Here is a 15,570-nt window from a genome sequence, read left to right as displayed (position 1 = left end):
AGGAATCCAGAAGGCTGAACAAGGAAGGCGAGTACAGACCACATCGTACGTGCACACGAGCGGAATTTTTGCGAGGCAGTGCTCTCTGCCAGAAAAGGGAACAAAAGCGAAGAGAAAAAAAAAAAAGAAGGAAAAGCCCAGTAGGAGGTTCGTACACGACGGTGTCGCGCGTGCACGTAAAAGCAAGCATCATCCAGGAGGTGAACACCGGCGACTACTAGAAACAACTTTCCAGCACATCTCTCTGTCGTGTAAGCGTGAGTTGTTGCGAGGGTCCCCACCGACGCGCGCGCCAATCATAAACAAAACAGGCAAGAAACAAGTGGATACCCCAACCCCAAATAAAGAAAGCGCATATACATGGGACGGTGATCATGCGGAGATGGGGAGAGCAAGCAAAAAAAACTACTACAAAGAAGGAGAAGACAGCAAAAGTAGGAAGGATCGATTTCTTGCCCTTTTAGGCGGGGGGAGAGGGGCTCGTCGGCCGGTAATATCGTAAGTAAATCCGATCGACACGAAGGTGGTTCGAGCATTTTGCAGAGGGGGAAACAAAAAAGAGAGAGAATGGAAAAGCGAAGGTCCAAGCGCACGCACCCCCTCAATCCTCTCTCTACCCCCTCTGCTGATCGAATGGGGAGATCTCACCATGGCGTGCTGAGGGGGAGGGGAGGGGGGGCCGGCGCGCGCCGCGCCGGACGAAAGGACGCGTTGTATTGGCCGGTCGGGTGACTTCCTACGGCGTGTCTGTGTGGAGATCACCAAGCGTGCGGGAACAAGCGTGAAAAGAAGAGGAAAGACGGGAATGTGGGAGAGATAGACGCGGCTTGCGTGCTTTAAGGTTAGAGTTGTCAAGGGAGAGGGGGGGATGGAATGCATGGGGTAGACGTCACCCGACCCTGTTCCTCGAGCTTCATGTTCAGATTCCCGGCTCCTCACTTCACATATTCTCAAGCAGATAAGAGAGAAGAGCAGATGAGAATGCATTCCAGGAGTGAAGGGTGTGTTTATACGATCAGGAGACAACACCATCATTGTGTTGCAATATATTTGAGCATTGGAGCGGTAGTAAAAACGATTATATTACGTTTTTTAAAGTAGAAATCCGAAGCAGATATCTAGGAGTCAACCTAATTTTCCAGACGATACCGCATGCATGAAGACCTTTGCTTCGGCTTCCCGTGTTGAGAAAGTGTAGCATCCTTCGCGAGGCACAGAGGACTTACACCATTGCAACCCACTGCGCCATTTTCCATTTAGACATACTCCCCCTGCTTGACACCATACTCTTGTTTCCCTTCTCACTCATCCTGACCATGTGCTAGGTTACCTAGTATCGAGGTAAAAGCTATCACGAGTGTTAGATTTTTCGTTCACTCAATCAAAGAAAAAAAAATGGAGACCCGCGTGACAGCTGGTTGCAAAAGGTTAAAAAAATAAAATCTTCTCAAAACTCTCCCACCGGGTACGATCACGAGCTAGGAATTAAGCTTGATATCCGTATTCCAAACATAAATGCATTTAAAGATTATTCTAGCCTCACCTTTTGGCTCTCAACAATCCGAATATACCCGACTAGTTCAAAGGCTCACATATATATCCGGTCGTTTACTCCAACTGCTCACGGAAGAAGAGTGCGGCATCTCTCAGTGCACCCAGACAAACGAACCCCACATGCCACTACAGGTTCAAAAACAGTTGATCATTCGTAATCATGCTCGCAGGGAGATTCGCACTTTACTTACGATGAGTAATGAGACCTATAGTCTAGGCGTTCTTGTACGGTTATCAATTCTACATCTACGACTGGGCAGTTGTTCTGGCTGCCCACAACTTTGTGTTGTACTGTCTCAGAACTGGGCTCTTATGGCTCAAATGTTTTGAAAATCTGCTGTGGCGCAAGGCAACAGGAACAAACAAATGCAACGAAACATTGGGCCGAGTGTACGAACGAATTAGCCATTGAGGGATTTACTCTGCACTTAAGCAAAAACCTTCCATAGGAAGTCGGAGAAAAAAAAAAGAAAATTTTTGGATGAAAATGTGTGAATTATGGAAGACAGGAATTGTAGAGAGGAAAGGAAAATAAGAACCCCCATGTGTATAGTAAAAAGGGAGGAATAAGGGTAGCTTCGGTTCCGGTATGAAACAAGAGACGCCCGACAAAGACCCGTTCTTCTCTTCAACTTTCCCATTGCCCGCGTCCGATAATCCCTTTACGAACGTGAATCTTCCCATTCCCATTCCCTCGCCATCCCATCAAACCCACATAGTCTGCAAGCATTTCGCCGTTGTGAGAAAAACCGATCAAACATCCCAACTCTCTTATGCCTTACAGGAGAAGATAAGAAAATTCATTGTTGCTTCGTGATCAGAAGAGACCCTATTTCGCCCCAGGCGAATAGATGAATTGGAACATGCGCATTTCGTGCAAAACGATCGTCTTCGCTTTTCCCGTCGTAACACAAACAGAAAATCGTACAAAGTTGTTTACTCCTCCTCGGCAGGAGGGACCGGTGGAACGTCGGGTGTAGCCGATGGGGTTCCTTGGGGGCTTGATACTGCATCCAGAGGGGCAGCATGCAGCGCGGGCTTCTGGCTTTGCGCCAGCGTGCCGGCCCTCTTCTTCTCCAGGGCGTCATTAACCCATTGAGCGACCTCTGGGTCCTCCGGTGCTTCTGTCCCAGTATAATCGACGTGAGGACCGGCTGCGGCATCGTCTCCTTCACCGTTTTCTTCCTCCTCCTCGGAAATGGTGGCGGGCTTTAGGAGAGGTGCCAGCCACGCGTGTTGAAGCAGCATGGCATAGGTGGGCCGGAGGTTAGGAATCTTGTTCAGACAGCCACGAACAAAGTTCTTTGCTGCCTCGGAGAAACCTTCAGCGGGGAGGTCCGGGGGTTCGCCATCGACGATTGCCTGTTGGCGTCATTAGTTAACGTGAAGCACGAAGGGGGTCGCACATGACTTACGCTGAGCTGACTGAAGATGTTGTTGTACGTCTCAGGCGGGTAGGGGTATCTGCCCATGGCGCACTCGATGATGGTTAATCCCAGACTCCAGATGTCGCTCTGCACGCTGTAGGTACCGCCACCAGGATTGGCACCAGCTTGTGCAACACCTCCACTCGATATCCTCTCCGGAGCCATGTAGCTCTGACAACCAATGTTCGTCTTGGCGATACTGGCGACCAAATTACCACTGACACCAAAATCGCAAATCTTGACCTGGCCCCTGGTGTTGATGAGGATGTTGGTTGGCTTAACATCGCGGTGAATGATGTTGTGTTCGTCCTTCAGAGACTTCAGACCCATGGTCGTCGCAAGCGTGATCTTCCTCAGCACATTCTCGGGAATACCTTCGCCGTACAGCTTGTCTATCGACCCGCCATCCATGAACTCTATGCAGATGTACACTGCTCCGTCCTGGAAAAAGGCACCGTAAAAGTCGATGATGTAAGGCGAGACGCAACGGTGGAGGATGTCGAGCTCCATAATGATGGCGGCGAACTTGGCATCATCCAACTCCAGGCGAATCTCCTTCATGGCCATGACCTTGCCCGACGTGGCGGCACTAGACTTGGCGGTCGTCGGACTCGACTCGGCCGACGACTCGCTTTTGTTCACCGGCGAGCCAGGGACTGCGGGCATGGAATAGGCTTTGTTTCCAGCCAGACCGAGTCCTGGTCTTCTCATCTGCGGCCGGGCGTGCCTGACCTTGTACACAGTGCCGTAGTTGCCTTTGCCCAACTCGTCCAGAGTTTCCACCTCATCCAGAGATATGCTGAAGGTGGAGCCGTTTGCGAACTTGACGCCCTCTCCGGTCAGCGTGGCTTTGCCGGCAAAGTTCAGGTTGCCGGTTTCCTTGTCCAAGTACTTGTTATACTCGTCAATCTTCGAGCCGACAATGGGCTTCGCGTCAACACCGCCATTGATATCCTTCAGGGTGAAGCCGGGCTTCTTCCTGCCGCCAGGCGCAGGGCTCCCATTGGGTGCCGCGCCGGGAAGGCCTCCAGGCAGAACCATGCCGCGCTTCTCTGCCAACGACCTCTTCTGCAGGTTAGGCACAGCGGGAGCGGAGGGGAAGTGACTGATGCCCGGCTTCCCGGGCTGGCCAGGCAGACGGAAGTTCGGCGGGACGCCACCGACAAAGGCGCCGCCCGGCGACTGCGGCAGGGGACTCTGAGCGCTCGTAGGGGGCGCGCGCGGGTTGGGCGGCGGGGCGCGTTGCCTCCCCATGTGGACGGCCTTCATGCGCTCGAGGATATCCTGGGGCAGGTTGGTGCCGCTGGGCTTGGGCGGGTTGGGCTTTTGCGGGTTGCGGAGCGCGTTGAGATTGCCCAATGGTGTCGACGAAACCGTCATGCCGGAGGTGGAGGGCGCAGCTGAGGCGGCGCGGTTGAGCGGCGGCTGTGCCAGTGGCGACGAGGGCGAGGGAATGTCGGGGCTCGTGGGCGACTCGAGCGGGGAGGAGACATCGGACAGGTTGTCCTCGTCGGGCGTGGAGGGCATGGTGAACGAGTGGCAGCAATTGGCGGGGCGCTGTTTCGCGGAAAAAGAAGATGCGACGCGCAGCGGGTAAGAGATTCGCCGGGGGTGCGCGGGGAGAGGGAGGGGAGGAGGGAGGAGGAGAGAGTCTGGAGTGTGGCGGTGCGAAGGGGGAGGGCGAAGGAGTTCGCTAGGCGTGACGTAGCCGGTGGGTGGTGGTGTTACAGGGTGGAGATGCAGCGACGACGCTGGAGCCGGGCAGCAGCAGGTTTCGCGCGCGGACGGACGAGCGCAGCCGTGTCTCGTCTCACGCCGGGGCGTGCCTTGTTGGACGCCGCGTCAAAGAGTCGCGCTGCCCGGCCTCACCACTGACTGATCGCCGCGCGCGCAGCAGGCTGCGACAATCGAAGATGGCGGGCACGTGACGCGCGCGCCTGTGCGCCGGGGCGCTGCATGTGCGGATGCGAGAGGCCATGGGCTCAGGGTGGCGCTGCTGCCCGTGCCAAGCTGGGCGGACCCAGCGCGGCTCGCCCAGGCCAGCTTTGACGCGATAGCGTCGCCATCGCACGCCGCCAAGCCTGCACAGCTCACCCTGCCCGACACCGTCATTCTTGCTTGCGCGCGCGCTGCGCCCTCTCGTCTTATCGCGCCTATAAACTCTTTTGCGCCGCCGCGCTGCCGCTTCCCCAGCCCTGCCTTCCCTCGACTGCGCTTGCCTCCTGCTCGTCTTGTCTCTCAGACAAGACTTGTAACAAGACCGACCGCCCGCGCTGTTCCGCCTGCTCTAGCTCCCAGCCCCAGACGCCTCCGCGCCGGAGCGCGCGTCCCCAAAATGCTTTTCAAGTCCTATCGCCTGCTGCTCCGCAGCTCCCCGGATCTCACCTCGATGGCCAATCCCTCCGACTCTTCCATGTCCTCGGCCTTGTTTGACGCCATGAACAATCACTCCTCGCACCCCGACTTCGGTCACCTCATTCTGCTGGTCTTTGAGGCCGTCCTGGAAGTCGTCTGCGTCAGTTTACCGGGCTACATTATCGCCCGCCAGGGCATGTTCGACGCCAATGCCCAGAAGTTCATCGCCAATCTCAACGTCCAGCTCTTCACGCCGTGTCTTAGTATGTGTCTCGCGTCCCCGCATCCCGCCCTGCAACCGGTTCGCTAATACTCGCTAGTCTTCACCAAGCTCGCCTCGCAGCTGACCGCTGAGAAGCTCATCGACCTTGCTATCATTCCCGCCATCTTCGTCGTCCAGACACTCGTGTCATGGGCCTCCGCCCTCATCGTCGCCCGCCTGTTTGGCTTCAAGAAACAAAGGCCGAAGAACTTTATTACCGCCATGGCTGTCTTCGGCAACTCCAACTCGCTGCCTATTTCACTTGTCCTTTCGCTTTCCAAGACAATTTCAGGCCTCCACTGGAGCGAGGTTCCCGGAGACAATGACGACGAGGTTGGCGCGCGTGGTATTTTGTACCTTTTGATCTTCCAGCAGCTGGGACAGCTCGTTCGTTGGAGTTGGGGCTATCAGGTCCTCCTCAAGCCCGCCAGCGAATACCCTGACGAAGATGCGGGAGTGAACGCCGCCTTGGAGCGGGGTGACTTCGATGACGCCAGCTCCATTGAGCGCCGCAACCTTCTCGACGAAGACGAGGATGAGGACGACGACAGCGAACTTCGCTCTGCCAGCCCCGTTCCTGAGTCTTCCTTCGCCTCGGGTGCCATCACCCCTGTGAACGATAACCAGCGTACCAGCGGCGATGTCTCTCGTGCTTCGTCTACGTCGAACCTGACAAAGAGATATGCCAGGGATGAGGCCAATGGCAAGCTTAGTGCCACCCCCACGAACGGCAACGTTGTCACTGCTGGCCCGGGCAACCTGGTCGCCCACAGCGCAGAAAGCGAAAGCGCAAATGAGCCTGAGCCGGAGATTCCGAAGGGCTACAAGGGTTGGCCAAGGCGTTCGAAGCTCTGGATCAAGCAAAAGCTGTGCTCCGCTGGCAAGTCGATCCGTGCTACTTCTTGCAAGGCTTTCCGCGCTCTTCCCCAGCCTGTGCAGACGGCATTCTCCAAGATTGGTTCCGGCATCCGGAGGTTCATGGACGGCGTCTGGGACTTCATGAACCCGCCGCTCTGGGCCATGCTTGCCGCTCTCATCGTCGCTTCGGTTCCTGCGCTTCAACACCTCTTCTTCGACGAAGGCACTTTTGTGAATACCTCGGTCACCCGGGCAGTCAAGCAGTCGGGTGGAGTTGCCGTTCCTCTGATTCTTGTCGTCCTTGGCGCCAATCTTGCGCGAAACACTCTGCCCGAGGCCAGTGCTCAGGATCTCGAGGATGCCAAGGATGAGAAGAAGCTGCTTTACGCGTCGCTCATCAGCCGTATGCTCCTGCCGACCATCATCATGGCGCCCTTCCTGGCGCTGCTTGCCCGCTACGCTCCCGTCAGCATCATTGGCGACCCTATCTTCATGATCGTTTGCTTCTTGCTCAGCGGTGCTCCCAGCGCGCTGCAGTTGGCTCAGATCTGCCAGCTCAACAACGTTTACATGGGCGCAATGAGCAACCTCCTTTTCCAGAGCTACGTGGTTTGGATTCTCCCGTCTACGCTAGTGCTCGTCATGCTTGCGCTGGAGACTGTCGAATGGTCTACTGGCGCTTAATTGCTCATTTCACAGATATGGGTTTTCTGGAATGCATTTATCATTCCGCGACCGCTGTACAGTCAGTGCGCAACCGGTATCTTTTTCCTACATGTACGTACATGAAGCGAGGGCGTTTTACGGATTATGATTTGGCATATGGGATCTGGCTGTTTCCTGGGTTGGCAGTGCTGGATCACGCTTGGGGAAACGGGCTTATAGAGGCGGTCAGGGCGGGCGCTTATTGGGCTTATGAAAATACATGGCATGTCAAGGACCGCAATGCCGCTGTAACAATGTCATCTAAAAGATGAACTGTAGATTATCTCAAGAATAATCCTATTGGGCGATCAGGCCCAAAGAATTCAACTGTTTGACTCTCAACCAGCACTGTCTGCAATCCGTCGCACTTCGCCTGGGCTTCTTTGCCGCACCATCAGAGCACAGGCAGGAATTGTCGGGGGCGTCCGAGCGCAAGGCACACGCACATATGCAGCTTCTTCACCGTTTCGCGTCTGTTGGATCTCCACGAATACGTGCCAGACAACGCATCGCGGTTAAGCACTAGCTGAAACCTCTAGAATGTTCCCCACACTCTTTGCTGCTTGACCCCGCCACGGGTGTAGGTTTTTTCCTTTTTCTTGTGTTAGCCAAAAATGTCAAAGCACATCGGGCCGCAGTCAATCTCCACTCTGGGGACGTGCAGCCCAAGAGACTGCCTTTCATTTCAACGTACGCACCCGAGCTGAAGGCACTTTCAGCTGAGCTGTAGCATGCATGCCACGCTGTTTCCTTCTCGAATCTGCAGAGGAAAATCTTCGGGGAGCCAGGATGTGACTCCACTATCTTCAGGCGATATACGAGATACATAGCGTCCCCACGCGCGCCAAAGCGTTGTCCACAGCCGCATGCATGCAAGGCACAGGTCATCTCATCGTCAGCTTGCCGTTGCACCCTTGCTCGGATTCTCTCTTCCCCACCGCCAACTTTCTTCCGTGCCACTCTCGAATGACTCGCATGGGATCTCCGCTCGGCCTTTGCTGCAAAAATGTGAAAGCTGCCCCGAGATCACGAGCCGGTGGCCGAGGGTGCTATGTCGAGCAAACAGGGTACGTGTACGCTATCATACAGCATGACGAGGCATTTACAGGGCAAGGTGTTTTTCGCCACAGCCAGGCGGCAGTATTGACTGCATACGTAGACACCTCTCGGCACCGCCGATATTGTATCTTGGCCACTTCCCAAGGCGCTTAAGCTATCACTACCGGGAAATTCGGCTTTGCGATGAAGAAAGAAAAAAAAAAGCCGCGATAGTTCGGCGCCGAGACTGCCGAAGCAACCGGTCGGGCGAGCTAACGCTGTCCCTGCAGCGGATTCTCAGCCTCGTCGTGCCATCGGGCGGACCGGTTTCCGTAGCGTTGATGGTCGACTTCTCTTCTCGTCGAAGGAAAGCCGCTGCACTTGCCGTATCTCGCACAAACGCTAGGGATCAGCAAGCCGCAGCCCGCCTTTCTCCAAGCCGCAACAGCAAGCGCGTCGTGTCGATGCTCCGCCACCTTACACCGCCCAGGGCCCTGCCTTGTTGTGTGTGCTGGGTTTGGTGAACGGATACAATCCGAGCCACTGCACTGCACGACGCAACGTCGAGCACCTCATTCGCTCACCGGCCGGCGCTTCCGCAGGCGGATGAACGGTTACCAGTCAGGCAGCCTGCGTAGGACATCGCCTACAGCGGACACGTACCATTAAATCCACACTACCAGCCCTCATCATCACTTATCGGTGTGTTTTGGAGAAAGCCCTTCCTCGCACGGCCCACCCCTTCCCGCGCCCGCCCGCCGTTCCATCCTTCAGCTCTACAAGGAACATACAGGTTCGCGCAATAGCTGCTCGGCAAGATCATCAGCCATTATCTCCTGACCGGTGATCGGCGAACACTCTTCGCTGCCTTCCTTTTTCGAGTTTCCATGTTCTATTTTTTTACTTAGTGACGTTAGTCAAATCCGCCTCTTTGCAACCCCCGCGTTTCTTCCCAAATCCGATGCGGGTGGGCCTTATTGCTGCTTCGCTTATTGCTGCAGCGAGACGCGAGCCGCATGAGGACGCCTCTTGGCACGACCATCATCTTCTGTTTCGATGTGTTCAAACACTAAACCCTTTTCCCCCTTCGATCTCAAGAAACCCGAAATGTTCGAAGAAAAGGGTTTAGTTGCGACAAGGTAAGTCGAGACGGGGAGTTGTGGTGCAAGAACTGCCGAAGGGGGGCAGACATCCCTTGGCGGGGGAACAGGGACGAAAGCTTAAAACCGAGAACGTGAGAAACATGGCGAGTTGGGCGTTTGAAATTTATGGCCCCCATCCGGTTCCGTCCCGGTGGGACGATTTGGAGAGGGGCGAGGTGTGGCGGTGCAAGCATGGTTACTGACCACTGCGTTGGGATTATGTATCCTCTTTTTCTCCGCTTGGCATTAGGTGCCTGAAACTCGAGGCTCACCAGATAAAAAGACGGGCAAGGGGAAAATCCGGGTGTGAGCGATTTTAGGTAGGTGCTATGAGATGATGACCGTGCTGAGGAGTACGATGGTGGGGCATAATGGGTTATAGGAGGCTTTGCACTTCCATGCCACGCGAAAGACACTGCTTCTTGCATAGGCAGTTGGATCCAATATCTGGATATACGTCTGAATCTCTGGGCTTAGAGTTACACAAGTATATTCTGACGTAGTTCTCCAAATGTCTACCTGAGGCGTGGTGCGATATCTCCGACAATACAGGTCGAGAGGAATGGAATCTCATCGCCACTAACTATGAGGCAATCTACGGTGAGTCTGGAGGTAATAGAGACCATGGCCTGCCTCATCTGTCAGTACTGCTTTGTTTCGTTTGCTCACATCGTTCTGACTATGAGAGCTGCTTGCCCCTTTCACATTCTCTCTATCTCTTTGATACCAATATGACTTGCATCTGCTGCCACATTCCGGATGAATCTAGAACCATATCCACACCCACCCAAACACTACTTCTATTATTCTTACAGTAAAATATTATCATATACTGCCATCGTTGTTTTAGCAACCAAAGCACCGTGCGGAAATTCCAGAAGATTATAGATGTATAATCGGATAACTGGACAACCTCTTTTGGGCATGTGTAAGTCCACCATACTCCGAAAGAATAAGTTGATGCAGGTGTAGTAAAAGTTGCCAGTAAGCCGCTACGACACAAGCCCATAAGCTTTGTATTCCATTATTACCGGAGCAAGATTACATATCAGGCACACACAGGACTCGCCAAGCCACCACTGGTTAGTGATACAAGGACCGGAGGCCAATGCAGCAGTCTTATAGCTCATCCAAGACTGTCTGAGTAGCTCTGGAAAATGTGTCCTTCCGGCTCTTTGGAGATTTCGGGATGCAGTGGTTGCGAGCAATGCGAGGAATATCTGTGCCGTGGCGTGTGAAAAAGCACCTCTTGGCAGCACGCCGAATCAACCCCCCACAACCACACTTCCGTGTCTCAGATGGACTAACAAAGCCTCTGAAAGGGTTGGCGATGGTTTGTGAGGCATCTTTCTTTGTGCTCTGACTGTAGCTTTGAGCATCCTCCAGAGCCCTCCATACCCGTTCTTTCAACTTTCATTGTTATCCGTCCTGCTGACCTCAACACTTCACTCTTTTCCTCTCGACATACCTAAAACATGATACTCTACAAGTCGTCCCGCTGATTCTTGATTTTACCGTGCCACACGCCACCTCAAGCGCCCGCACGTATTCGATCCACAGTCGACAGGACTTACACCCCACACCACGACGCCATCCTCTCCATCGCTTCTAAAGATTTCTAGCCCAGCAATACATCCACCATGCCTAGGGGAACCAACAAACCCACCCGTGGAAAGAACTACAGCAGTAACCGCGGCAGCAACCGCACCCGCAATTCCCGCCGTGATCCTGGCCCGTCGTCCGAGGACGATGATGCGATAGCAAGTCAAATTGTAATTAGGCCAATAACTCCAGGAGGCAAGTATACAATCACATAAGGGCCGCAATGCATGCTAACTCTATGCCCAAAGCCGCCGCTAAAATAGTTGACAAGAACCCTCGCAGGCACGGCCAAGGCTCCGCGGTTCCTACCACTGGTGGTCCAGCCGACATTCAGCCTACTTCTGCTTCAGGCGTCGCGGATCCAGACACGAATGAAGACGATGACGCAGACGATGAGGAGACACAGGCTGAAGACATGGCTGCCAATGCTGCCAATACCCTCGAGAATGCAGCTGAAGAGGATGGGGCTGAAGATGATGCGGCCGAAGAGGATGCTCCCGGAGAGGATGCACCCGAAGAAGATCACAACGAAAGCGATCAAGACCACACATCTGTTCACGAAGGAGTTTCTGGAGCTAAGGATACAAAGGAAGAACAGATCCGACGCCTCCGTGAAAGAATTCATAGTCAGTGCCTCTTTCACCTCGTTGGCCGCCAACACCCACTGATATTTCATTAAACAGGACTTGAGGCCGAAGATGACGAAGAAGTACCAGAGACTGAAAGCGACACCTCGGAACCAGAGGAGACGGAAGAAGAGGAAACGCACAACACCAGGCGCCTCAAGGACAAAACCCGCGCCGCCCTCGCGTCCCGCAGCCCCAAGAAGAAGAAGAAGAAGAAGAAGAAGAAGAAGAAGACGACGACTACTGCTGCTCCCCATCCCCAACCCAACCACCAGCACCACTCCAGCAGCCCCAACAACAACAACAACAATCGGACATACGACCCCAGCCTCGTCCCCTCCAAGCGCTACCGCGGCTACACCAACGGCGACGACGGCTACTGGTCCGTCGAATTCTGCCTCGGCGTGCGCAAAACCCCCACCCTCTACGGCACCACTAACACCGCAACCACAACTTCTACCGCTGACTTCGAAGTCCTCCTCCTCTTCACCGGCCGCGACAGGTGGCCGCGGCCCTACTGGCTGCCGCTGGACTGGAACGAACCCAACCACGACATCGCCTACTACTTCCACACGCACCGCGCCGTCAAGCCGCGCCCGTACCGCTTCCCGCGCGACTACGACAGGCGTGGTGTGTCGGTCGTGCCGTCGGATGAGTGGCGGGAGGAGTGGGAGGAGGCGAGGGATGCGGCGGAGGAGAATTATCCGCACCTCTTTGACTACACGCGGCCGAGGAGCACCTGCCCTTCTGGGGATGAACATGAGGAGGAGGAGGAGGAGGAGGAGGAGGATGAGGAGGGGGAGGAGGGGGAGGAGGGGCAGGAGACGGACGATAGCGAGTACGGTGGGGATGATGATCGCAAGACTGCTGATAATAGGAGGCCGCCTGCTAAAAAGGCTCCGGCTTCCAAAAAGGCTCCGGCTGCTAAGAAGAAGCCGAAGACTGCCGCCAAAAGTAGCAAGTCGACTGCCAAAAAGACTACAAAGTCTACTACCAAGGCTAAAGAGACGACGACGAGCACTCGGAACACGCGCCAGGGAACGTCGAAGCGAGGAAAGGCGGTTGTCGTTGAGTCCGACGACGACGAGGAAGTTCAGCCAAAGCGCCGTAAGACGGGTGGTGGCCGCAAGTAGGCTTCTCAGTCTCTCACATCGGTCCGTGGAATGCTTCCCGGTACAGTGCATGTCGGCAGCAAGTACCATTTTGGGCGCCATTTTCATGTCCCTGTATTTTCCTCTTTGATCATTCCTGAGTTATTTCCGGAGAAGATGTTTTAGAAGACATTTTTGATTCTACGAGGCATTTTCGATTTATCTTTCCAGCTTTCCAGGCGATTTTAGAAATCTCCTACTCCCCCTTGATTTTAATTTATCAGGCGTATTTAGAGAAGTTTTGGAAACGGAAATTTGACAGGTAGTAATTTCTGAGAAATTTAAAACACAATCGATCAATATATGGGGCATTACTTCGCAGACGGGAGGCTGCAGTTACACGCAGGAGAGTTTAGGCACTTACAGACTTCTCTTCATTCTTGTGGGACGGACAAGAGACGCAGGGGCAAATAGCACTGCGGCTCCGGAGAAAAAAAAAAGAGGCTTGGAGGACGGTAGTATGCTTATGGCCGATTTTATGTACGGCGTTGAGGACGACGATCTTGGTGACGAGGTGGAGAATGAGCCCGAAAGCGGAGACGTTGGAACACTCACACAGGCAGGCACTTCGCCATTAACCTTTGTCATTTCTTTCAAACATGAACCGGACGACCGTATTCTCAGCCACCCTCTTAGCTTAGATATGTACCCTGTTAGGAATATCAGCTCTTCCCATCTCTTTATCACCTCTAAGTTCTCCAATACGCTTCTCCCGCTATCGGCGTGGGAGAGAACGAGAAAGCATCGACAGCGACAGTACTGTTGATGGCCAATATGATCCTCTAGTGCCGCCGGGAGGAGGGTGAAAAAATAGTTGCGTAGATGAAGAAAGTGGGGCGGATTATGAGGGTGCGGGCTGCGTTAGCGTTGCTGAAGTAGTTTGGAAACTCTAATTTAGACGAGAAAGTAGACGGTTTACGCTGTAGGATTGACTATGATGCACTTGTAGTTGAAGCTAAGAGGAGTTGCGTTACGAGATTTCTTTTCCTTTCTTCTTGGCCTTCGGAAAAAAGTGGAATGTCAGCTTTGATAAGAAAGTGGCAAGAGAGCGCACGATATGTCAAGTAGTCAGCAGTCAGCGGACTCGTCTTGTCACCAAGTTTTAATCATTCTTGCACAGCACAAGTTTGAACAGAGAAAAATCGGCTTTTTGGATGTGATTTAGAGGAGGGCCACGTAGCTCATCAACCAGTGTTTTAACGCCGCAACTCCCAAAGCCGAATGTACACCGCGAAACGAGGAAAAGTGAAGCCCCTCAAGTATCGAAAGAACCTCAGCACAGGCAGATTGAGCCAAGTTCCCTCTTACAAAGCCAACCGCTCATGGAGATTCCACCCAATTATGAACCCACAAAATCAAGAACCTTTTTCTTTTTGGAAATCACGAAAAACTTAGTCACTGCGCGCGTAGACAGCGCAGACCATGGCGTGGTCTCTCTCGAAAGGCTCGAGGGTGAGCTGCTCCTTGGGCTTCATCCTCTCCTCACGCATCTTCTGCACCTCACGGGCGAAGACGGCCTCGGGAGCGGCCGTGGAATCGATACAGTTGGCCTTGACCGAGATGACAACACCACCGCCGTTCTTGAGGAACAGGTGGGCGTTCATGCCGACAATACGGGCCTGGTCGGGCTGGGCAACATCGGCAAAGATGCAGTCAACCATCGAGACAAGCATGCGGTACTTGAGCGGGTGACGGGCGTCCTCGACAATGGGGATGACGTTGGTGCGGTGGGTGGCCATGTTGACAAGGTCACGACCCGAACGGTGGGAGAACTCGACGGCGTAGACAGTGCCTAGAAATGTCAGCATTGCCGAAAAGAATGTCGGGTTGCGAGAAGAGCCTACCGGTAGGGCCAACGATATCAGCGACGTGAGAAACGGAGGTACCGGAGGCGGCACCGAGGTAGAGAACCTTGCTACCAGGCTTCATGTAGATGTCTGTTTCTGATCAGCCGCTGCGTTTGTCTCCAATTTCTGTGAGGAAGCTTACTCTCCATGCCACCAAGGATACCGGCAGCCAACTTCGAACGGAAGGGGTTCCAGACACGGTACTCGGTAGTGGTAGCGGGGGCGGGCTCGCCGTCCTCGGTGGGAGCGGCAGCGCCGGCGTTGGGGACCTGAATGCGCTTCTCGCCATAGACGCTCTCGCCAGGCGTCAGGTTCTTGGTGACCAAAAGATCCTCCTTGCCGCGAGCAACGAAGACACCGGCGTGCCTGTGGGGCTCGATGATGACCTTGGCACCGCCTGTGGTATCACACAAGATAGTCAGCTACCCGTACGAAGCTCAGAGGCGTACAGAAACAGGAAAACTCACCAGCCGCACCGGGCCTGCCGCCCCTGCCACCACCACGGCCTCCGCGGGGAGCACCACCGCGGGGAGCACCACGACCCCTCGGGGCACCACCGCGGCCGCCACGGCCACCGCCCCTACCGCCGAAACCGCCACGGTCACCACCACCGAAGCCGCCTGTTGAAAATCAAAGTCAGCGATGTGCTGGAGATGAAGGACCCCGCCCTGCGAAAAATGCGCGCGAAGCACAAGACATCATCTGGGGCGCAGAGGAAGCGCAGCAGACGTTCTTGCGTTTCGCGCAGCGCGATTGGGAAAGAGGAAGGAAGTGAGAATTACCACGACCACCGCGGCCGCCGCCTCTGGGCGCACCACGACCACCGCCACCGCCACGACCACCGCGAGGAGTGAAGGCCATTGTATATGTTGCTGTTGAAAGAGGACGTTCGGGGGAGTCTGGAATGAGCGACGAGCAGCGACGCTGGGTTGTTGCTGGGTGACAGTCGACGCTGCGGTGGGCGAGCTTCGGGTTCGAAAAAAGTTCGTCTGCAGAAGCTGCA

General features: G+C 54.6%; 4 protein-coding genes across 4 annotated transcripts; 2 read left to right on the top strand and 2 right to left on the bottom strand.

Moving 5' to 3' along the window:
- Positions 1–2,490: 2,490 nt before the first annotated feature.
- Positions 2,491–4,508, bottom strand: LTHEOB_5161 (Pbs2-type map kinase kinase; the record flags this gene model as incomplete). Its single annotated transcript, XM_035514276.1, has 2 exons — positions 2,491–2,916; positions 2,970–4,508. The coding sequence occupies 2 exons, from the start codon at positions 4,506–4,508 to the stop codon at positions 2,491–2,493; spliced, it is 1,965 nt and encodes a 654-aa protein (XP_035374029.1).
- Positions 4,509–5,316: 808 nt separating this feature from the next.
- LTHEOB_5160 (Auxin efflux carrier protein) lies at positions 5,317–7,140 on the top strand (the record flags this gene model as incomplete). Its single annotated transcript, XM_035514275.1, has 2 exons — positions 5,317–5,599; positions 5,657–7,140. The coding sequence occupies 2 exons, from the start codon at positions 5,317–5,319 to the stop codon at positions 7,138–7,140; spliced, it is 1,767 nt and encodes a 588-aa protein (XP_035374028.1).
- A 4,026-nt stretch (positions 7,141–11,166) lies between these two features.
- LTHEOB_5159 (uncharacterized protein) lies at positions 11,167–12,702 on the top strand (the record flags this gene model as incomplete). Its single annotated transcript, XM_035514273.1, has 2 exons — positions 11,167–11,569; positions 11,627–12,702. The coding sequence occupies 2 exons, from the start codon at positions 11,167–11,169 to the stop codon at positions 12,700–12,702; spliced, it is 1,479 nt and encodes a 492-aa protein (XP_035374027.1).
- Positions 12,703–14,111: 1,409 nt separating this feature from the next.
- LTHEOB_5158 (Fibrillarin) lies at positions 14,112–15,428 on the bottom strand (the record flags this gene model as incomplete). Its single annotated transcript, XM_035514272.1, has 5 exons — positions 14,112–14,512; positions 14,565–14,657; positions 14,710–14,964; positions 15,035–15,187; positions 15,350–15,428. 5 exons carry the CDS (start codon positions 15,426–15,428, stop codon positions 14,112–14,114), a joined length of 981 nt encoding a protein of 326 aa, XP_035374026.1.
- Between the last annotated feature and the right edge of the window lie 142 nt (positions 15,429–15,570).

Source organism: Lasiodiplodia theobromae, assembly GCF_012971845.1.
Source record: "Lasiodiplodia theobromae strain AM2As chromosome Unknown scaffold_14, whole genome shotgun sequence".
Lineage (NCBI taxonomy): Eukaryota > Fungi > Ascomycota > Dothideomycetes > Botryosphaeriales > Botryosphaeriaceae > Lasiodiplodia > Lasiodiplodia theobromae.
Note: the sequence above shows the minus strand (reverse complement) of the source record. Positions and strands in the feature narration are given on the sequence as shown.